At 36.1% G+C, this 8,975-nt stretch overlaps 1 protein-coding gene and 1 long non-coding RNA gene across 3 annotated transcripts in view; one reads left to right on the forward strand and one right to left on the reverse strand.

Moving 5' to 3' along the window:
• The window catches only part of LOC118748954 (ubiquitin-conjugating enzyme E2 Q2), a 37,569-nt gene extending 32,652 nt beyond the window's left edge, over nt 1-4,917 (reverse strand). Inside the window, exon 1 of one of the 2 annotated variants that reach the window (XM_036483718.1) lies at nt 3,281-4,917. In XM_036483718.1, the coding sequence (XP_036339611.1) occupies nt 3,281-3,442 (162 nt within the window). In that variant the 5' untranslated portion in view covers nt 3,443-4,917. The remainder of the gene's footprint in view (nt 1-3,280) is intronic. The other variant, XM_036483717.1, reaches the window with a different exon arrangement.
• Nucleotides 4,918-8,433: 3,516 nt separating this feature from the next.
• Nucleotides 8,434-8,741, forward strand: LOC118748956. The gene is made up of 2 exons (XR_004994119.1): nt 8,434-8,521; nt 8,578-8,741. It is a non-coding gene; the product is annotated as an uncharacterized LOC118748956 (long non-coding RNA).
• Nucleotides 8,742-8,975: the final 234 nt, after the last annotated feature.

Below are 8,975 nucleotides of genomic sequence, written 5' to 3' on the forward strand. Positions count from 1 at the left end.
AAAAAAACAAAAACGGTGCATTGTTAAAAAATGGAATACAATTTTTTTTATTGCAAATTTTTTGCAAAAAATTATACACCCCTATTCTGCAACTCTTTCGTATTCGGATTTTGCTACGAATCGTAGAAATAGTATGCTGCAATCCGAATCGTATTTTCGAACTTTCAAAATTCGTAACAACGGCATGCTTAAAAACGAACGAGTAACCTTTTTTGCGTAATTTTGCACGAAAACAATTCTGTGTCGGAGGCGATAAAAGATCTAAATCGATGTGTGTTTGCAAGAAATATTGGTGGTGTTCATTTAAACAGATAAATTTGCCTTTCGTATATTTTTATCTACTGCTTTGTATAAATGAGCAAAAAAGAATATTTGTTGCCCCTTATCGAGAAACTTGGGTCCGGTTTAGTTAATGTACAACGATTTGCGGGTGTTGTGTGCAAACGCATAACCCGAATTCAAAAACTTTAACATACCCGTGTAATCAAAGGATTAACATTTTATTTAAGATAGATGTTTCAAATTTCCTACCGCTAGCTTATTAATAAACTCGGTTTTCACTATGCACTTTTTTGCAAATTTCGACGTGGGTTCTGCGCAAAAATACTGTGGACGGCGTAGCCGGAGTGATATGCACGAGAAATGTTGTATACCTTTGACATGCGGAAGCCCCTCTTCCCCGCAACACAGAAAGGTGAATTCTACTTATTAAGGGTTATAGTCCCAAAGCGCGGCCGAAGGCAGAAGCAAGCGAATTACGAAAACTCGGGTTCTAGAATAAGGGGGATAGTTTTCATCAAAAAGCATAGTGCATAAGTGTGACATGAGATAAGAATTTTAAGAAAACATGTGACTAAGAAAAATGGCTATAGGTAATTTGCATATGTATGGCCTTATTCATAAAAAATAAATAAGATTTATAAAAGGTTTATAAATTTAAAACAAACTATGAAAACGTCAGTTTATAAAGCTCTTTAATCCTACTTTATTTTTTATGAATAAAGCCATTAAACTCGTATAACTCGGAAGAAACCGCGGTAGAAAAAAATTCTTTTACACACCGGTTACTCGTAACTATAGCAAAACCTAGTGCAGTTTGAACAAAAAGCTGCCATACAATTTTTGGGAAAATTTTAGTTTGGCATCCCCCGCGTACAAAAAAAGGTGGTTATGGTCATAAATGTAAAAAATATGTTTGTATTTCATTGTGCGTGCTTTTAATGCAGCTATTTTGCCGAAGTGTGTACGTAAATATAGTGTTTATTGTGTGAAATAGCGCCGAGGTTAGTTCAATTTACAAACTTTAACAACAAATAACTTAAAAACTATAAGCCTCCGGCGGCTAAAAGTATGTATATATATTTGCAATCAGGAGAATTACCTACCGTTCCATAGCTACCTTAATGCGGAACTCCGGGGATGCCAAACTAAATTGCAGCAAATTTTTTTTCTTCGTACACTTGGCGAGTTTTTCCCTACCTATAGTTTTTTTATGTGATTCAACATTTTTATACATACTTTTATAAAAATTCGAAAATAAAAGTCGTCATACGGCAACACTCGATTAATTTGACACTAATTGCAGCAGATTAAATTGCTAGTGCAACACGAGCAAGTCGAAATATATTTCCGAAACGAGCTACAATTAATGCCGTAGTAACATTTTCAATATCTGAATTCTGTCGTTAATGGTGCATGGTGTCAAGTTAGCACTACATACTAGATTTTGTTTGAAAAAGGTGCAACTCAATTTTTTCCAGAAAAACGAAAGCTACAAATTTTTTCTTTCCACAACAAATTTTAAAGTTAAAAGCTACAATTTATGGCATAGTAACATATTGGATATCTCAATTCTATCGACTAGGTGTATGGTGTCAAGTTAGCACTACATACCATTTTTTCTTAAAAAACGGGAGCTACAAATTTTTTCTTTCCACAACAAATTTTAAAGTTAAAAGCTACAATTAATGCCGTTATAACATTTTCAATATCTCAATTCTATCGACTAGGTGTATGGTGTCAAGTTAGCACTACGTACCATTTTTTCTTAAAAAACTAGAGCTACAAATTTTTTCTTTCCACAACAAATTTACAACAAAAACACTACAATTAATGCCGTAGTTAACTTTTCCAATTTCGAAAAGTGTAGTGCTAACTTGACACACGTCAATGTTGCAAACAAAGTTGTATGAACGACCTATCGCAACTCCGGATTGCAAATGCAAAATTAAAAAAAAAAATGCTGCACGTTAAAGAAAAATAAATTGTTTTACAATTACATATCGAAGCAGCCTTATTAACTGATATACTTTTTCTGGAATATTTGAAGACAATAAAAAAACATATGTTTCGCGACTTTTACTTTACAATGATTGCCAGCTCAAATACTATGGCAATGTCGCAAGAAAGTTTCCATACAAATGTAATAAGCTGGAACGCATGGTGGCAAATTTTGCGACAAATGCCAGATTTGCAACAACTTTGCGACGTTTCATGAATCCCACTTGTATAAAAAAGTTTAATAGCATATAAAAAAATACTTCTAATTAATTTATTTTCTTGAAATAAACTATTTTATTTTATTTTGTGCCATTTTATGTTATAAACATAAAAATATCTGGTAACATAGTTGAAAATATAATTTTCTACATACAATTTAGGGGTCTTGTCAATAGTGATAAACTCATGATAAACTTGGTAAAGTGATAAATTTATCATTTTGATAAATGAACTGTCAAACTTTGTATGAAAAACTATTTAGCCAAAGTTTATCACTTTACCAAACGATTTTGGTGGATAAACGCATATATTTCCGCAAAATTCCACTCTGATATGTTGCCAGGTGGTAGATTTTGTTACGAACACAAAAAGAAAATTTGCACAATGGACGACGTAAGAATGAAACGTTACTAGCCAGGTAAGTTAAATAATAACCAATTTTGTGCAATTGCTTACGAAGGTATGTTTATGAAAAAAGCGGATAAACTGATAACTTTAAGCAATTAATCCCTTTATCACTTTACATGAAGACCCCTTTTGTAAACAGATCAAAAGTATCTAGCATCGGAAAGTTCGAACAAAAACTGCTTTTGAAATCACTTCACGAGCAAGGTGCTTCGGGCAGCCTCATAACTGCTCCTGCAATCACTTTTGAAAATTGTTGAGTTTTACAGACATTTTAAAAGGACTTGCACTTGCCACATGTAACAGCTACTCTATACTGATAAGCGAATGGGCAGTTGTTAATGCTAATTATTAAAAATAAACAAATACTACTCACCGTAATGTTGGCGTGGATATCATAACGCTTGCCATTTTTGCCAATAAATCGGCATGTCAGCTCGTCAACACTGGAATTCAGTATTTGAAAGCGCTCGTGGTTCTTGTTAAATATCTTTTCCAGCGTTTTTATTTCCAACTTCAATGTGTTCAAACAAGCCATCTTGAAGCAGTCAGAATCTGCGTTGGCCTCGTGTTTAGCCGCTCAGCTGGGTAAATTAAGTTATGGTGTCGACTGCGGAGTAAGCAGCAGAGGGGGTTGTTTAAAGTCACTTTTCTTTCGCTTATTTACTTCGTCTTCCCTTTGCTTGCCACTTGAGTTGCCACCAATATGTATGATGATAATGTTGCTGATGCTGGGACTCCCGAGACTGGTTGTCACAGTTAGTTATTTTCTTCCACAGAGGCGAGTTTTTAGGTTTGTCACTTTCTTTGTATTTCGATTTGTTACTTTAGGTGCATTAACTGTTAAATTGCAAACGCGATGATGCTGGGTTGCTCGTGTTTGCTCGATACTCGAGCACTACGCAGTGGCTCACCGAGTTGCTAATCGAAAGCACGAATCTGCTGATGTCAAAATCAGGCAGCAAAGAACGTAGGGTTGGACCGGCTGAATGTGCGGGTGTGTAAAGGCGCCCAGGTACACGGCCGTTTTATCCACCGTAACCGTCAATACTAGCAACGCCAACGTCAACCTTAACGCTGATATCTCTGTCGACTGCGCAGTAACAGTCGCCAGAAATCGCTGTTCCAGGTCGATTTAGGGCGGATTTCTATTTAGAAATCGAATTTTTTCTTTCTCAAACTTTTAGAACTTCGATGTTTTAATACATAGAAAACACTACAAAGTTATTATTTCACACTTTTTTACGTTTGGCAAATTACGTATCATGAAATTATGTATAAATTTTTTCGTTTTTTTTTCACTAGAAATTTACAGTTTTTATGCCTTCTTATAATAAATGGCAATTTTGATAATGTTATCAAAAAATATGTACGCGTTCGTAGTTATTAAATTAAATTAGATGAGTAAAAAATCAAATCAAAAACTCAAAATCGACCAAAACGTACGAAAGTACAATGAGATACGACAAAAGACGACATGAAGTGCATACTGCGACAAGAGGAAAAAATAAGCTGCGGTGAAGAAATCGAACCGAATCGAAGAAATTTACTGAGCACAAACTTGGAATTGGCCACAGAGGTCTACAAGTCCCTTTTCACTTCAATTCCGCTGCCTTTGCCTTTTCATCCAGACTACCAACACTATCCCTCACACACCGTTCGGGATCCTATTTCCATTGTTCACAAAATGTAAAATTGCAATTTTTCTTCCTTTGCACTTATGAAATTGTCTAGTTTCTTCAAAGTTCTATTGCAGTTTGGTATATTTTTTTACAAAATGTTATTCGTTGTTAATTATCACACACGCGATTAAAGTTTCTATTAAAGCACAAAAGATTCGCAGAGCTGTGAAAATTAACCAAACCGAAAATCACTTTCGCCAACAAATACAAGAAGCAAAGTGAAACGGAAGACAAAAATTTACAAAGGGTATAAAACGAAGACAGCGATTGCGATGCGCCGGCAGCATTGCCATATTGATTAATTCAAGTTTATCACCAATCAATTTTAATCAAAGTTTGTGCTTGACTATTTTACTATTAAAAGGTTTTAAAATTGATAGAAGTAGTTTACTACTTTACTGCCCGTCTCCACAGGATAAAGTTTATATCTGGATACATGTGTTAGGATATAAATATCCAATTGCTCTTCAAGAGCTCTTATATCTTGCCATCTATTGCCAACAATTTGGTAGTTTGACAACTACATTTTTATTTGCATGAAAACTTCGTGGCGGCAGCATCATTCATATTTTAAAACAAAAGCAAAAATTTAGCTGTTTCCTGTTAAAATATTTGTAATTATGTACTTGGATGTAAATTAGCCTCTTTCATACATTTTTTTTAAGCGATTAAATTCGGCAAAAATTTTCGAAGCTATATCACAAATGCTTTTATGAAGATATAAAAAGCCCACACAAATATTGCCACTGATATGAATGAGAGCTGGACAGCAATAAAGTTAACCCTGTGGAGACCGCCAGTTATATACATATATAGTATGTCATAGGAATTTTCTTTAACCCCACGTCTTCACCTTCTACTAAATGTGTCTTAACATCTGTCAAATTACTGTTTTAACTTTGTCCCGTTTTCTCATGTGGGCAACTTGCTGCCTTAGTTGGGGTTTACATAGGACAAGTTTGCGCAGACAATAGCAATACATTCACTTCCTACTAATACATTGGAACTTCCCTCATTGTCTTCGTCACTGTTTTTGATTTTTCGAAACAGTGAATTGGACAATTCGGTCACGCCTTGGTTAATTAGAGAAAAAAAGGCAAGCAAAAATATTAACAAATCGCAGAATTATGAAAAAGTGGTTTGTGTTTGGATATTTTAGTAAATAAGATGAATTTCACGCCAAACGACGCTAACGGCGGTTGCTGAAAAATGTATTGTCTTATAATTGTCCGGACGCCTACTTTACACAACAATTTGACAACTAATACATATTCTCAATTGTCTTGTCTCAAATTGTCCTTTGTAAACGCATCGTTAACATATCACTTTCAAAATGGCATCAAGCCAATCAGGTTGTTATTTGCCTCACCAGAATGGTGAGGCTGTGGTATGTAGCAAGAGCTGTCAAAAGTTAAAAAATTCTACTCTAATGCTACTCTAAGGGCCGGTTTCTCCATCTCTGGTTAACACTAACTCCCCGGTTAAACATTGTTATCGACGTTCTAACTCCATGCATATAACAGGGAGTCGATAAGGTCGGTAACGATGTTTACCGGGGGATTAGTGTTAACCGGAGATAGAGAAACCGGCCCTAAGGGCCGTTTTCACCATCTCTGGTTAACACTAATCCCCAGTTAAACATCGTTACCGACGTTACTGACTCCATGCATGCAACAATGTGTTGATAACGTCGGTAACGATGTTTAACTTGAGATTAGTGTTAACCAGAGATGGTGAAAACGGCCCTAAGGGCCGGTTACACAATGTCTGGTCAACACTAATCTGCGGTTGAACATCATTATCGACGTCTTCGACTCCATGCATACAAGAGCTGTCAAAAGTTAAAATATTCTAAGGGCCGGTTACTCAATGTCTGGTGAACACTAATCTGCGGTTAAACATCGTTATCGACGTCTTCGACTCCATGCATACAACAGGGAGTCGGTAACGTCGATAACTATGTTTAACGAGAGATTAGTAACCGGCCCTAAGGGCCGGTTGTTCAATGTCTGATTAGCACAAATCGGAGGTAGAAGCTCCGGTTAAGCACAACAACTGCTTTATCGATCACATGTTACATGCATGATGTCGAAATCGTCGATAGTGTAGTGGTAGTGATAATCAGACATTGAACAACCGGCCCTAAATGCTCTAAACTGCCCACAATATGTAGCTGTGGTTATGGTGTATTTTATTGCTTATGTAGCTGATGTAGCTAGCAAAATAGCTTGTGGCTGTGGTACTACTTTCTGTTTAACCAGTAAGACAGAAATGTCAAGTGGAGACCTCAAATTTCCACTGTCTTGCCGAATTCCGTGGGGGCAATGAACAGCGAAATTCGTAAAGGCAGATGTGGTTTAACAGTGGAAATTTGCGGTCTCCATCGAATATTTCTGCCTAAACACAGTTTTTTTTTAACAGAATCTGTACAAGGTGGAGACGTGGGGTAAAATTTGTACTAACCACCACACTTGTTCATCGTGGGATTCTTTCTTCGCTGTATTTTTGTACTGTGTTTCTGCGCTTGCCACAAAGACGACTATATACAACCTATGATCATCAGTATAACCTGGTACATAAAGTTCTAAATAGTTCTTAAGCTTGGTACCGAGTACCAAGCCAACTTTTGATTCAACAAATCGCCTCTAAAATTGCTTGGAAAATCGACTCATGTGAACACCGTTTAATGATAAAATTTCGACATTGGGGTTGTTCAGGATATTGTGCAAATGGTTTTGCATTTCACTTGTATGTCCATTTGCAAATTTTATGCTTGCTACCATGGTAACCGTTTATATTTTAATCTTTTGAATTTACAAATGAACCGAAATACATATGCACAAGATCCTGAAATCCAATTTTGTAGTAGGTAGTAGGAAGGCTAATACAAATAAATCTCATGAAAACTGTTCCACATTAGGAACAACTCGAAAACATTCCTGAGTTTAATCATGTGAATGTGCACATTTAAACAAATGGAAAATTTGAATCCAGTTAAAATTTGGGCAATTCTCTAGTATTGCGTACAACTGTTAAACAAGGTCCAAAAATGTCGGAAAAGGGCACCAATGGACGTAATTCGTCCCTGTAACAACAATCGAGAGGCGGAAGGTAAATATTATTAACAATTTCAAAGTTATAACCAAAAAACTTTTGTTAAATTCCTTGTACTCTTGTAGCCGGTAAATTTTACCATCTTGTAAGCTGGTAACAAATTATTGCCCCGTGAAATATGCAATGCCAGAATTTGCACAATTCTTCATAGCTGAATCGCTGAATATTTTTACTGCATTACCAACGTTCCTAGAATCACAGTGACAAGAACTGGTAATATTTTTTGGTAATACAATTTTCCGGTTACAAAATCTCCGGTAACGTGCAGAATAGACCTGATAGTGGTGTAATTGCTCATCCAAAAGCCAAATTTAACAAGTTTTTTGGTTATAACTTTTAAATTGTCAATAATATTTACCTTCCGCCTCCCCATTCTTACGGGGACCGAATCACGTCGATTGGTACCCTTCCCTACATATTTGGACCTTTTTAGCAGTTGTACTCTATGCTAGAGAATTACTATCTTGAGTGTCTGAGGATCATTCTTCGAATCGTAATATCTGGGGAGATAGAAACCAAAACCAAAAAAATAAGATAATGGCACAACACCTAAATAATTTTGTGTAGCTAGACAATGACGAACTAGGTTATGTGGTTAATCACTGCTGTTTTTTGTAGAATGGCAACACTGATTTTATCCGTTTATCGTCGGGTTGGTGATTTATCATGCAGAATGTTTTCAACAATCATTTTCGCCTTCTCTTTTCAGCAAATATGGATAAGTTTTATCTATTGAAAAATGCATTTGTTTTTCCTTACACTTGCACCTACACTACGAGTACATTTTAGGTTTTTGTAGACAACGACACAGCGGTTGGGAAGTTGTATGAATATTTTTATCTTATTGTGCTTTATATTTATTTTATTTTAATTTAAGAGCTAAACTACCGGAACGCACGTACACTCTGCTACGCCTGCTGCCACTGTTGCCACTTCGTAAGAATATTGTGATATCGATAATCCTTGACTACTTGACGGATTTACCAAAAATATCTAGGTTCTTATCACTGGATTATTAAATAAACGCTCACGATGACCAAATTACAGTTCAATTAACTTTATTGTACAACAAACACTTTACAATACATGTTTATGCAATAACAACAATTAACAGTACATACTCATTCCCACGACAGCCGGTTCTACGTACCGGAATGACTCGGGTTTTACCCGACCAAGGGCTGTTGTTTCGGCGATCTTACCCCGTTTAGGTCGCCGAAGTATCTCAGTAGTTTTTCGTCCATAGGGCTACATTCGCTACGTTTTCTCCTACTC

This window comes from Rhagoletis pomonella, unplaced genomic scaffold (assembly GCF_013731165.1).
Source record: "Rhagoletis pomonella isolate Grant_MI unplaced genomic scaffold, Rhpom_1.0 Rhpom_scaffold_00013, whole genome shotgun sequence".
Lineage (NCBI taxonomy): Eukaryota > Metazoa > Arthropoda > Insecta > Diptera > Tephritidae > Rhagoletis > Rhagoletis pomonella.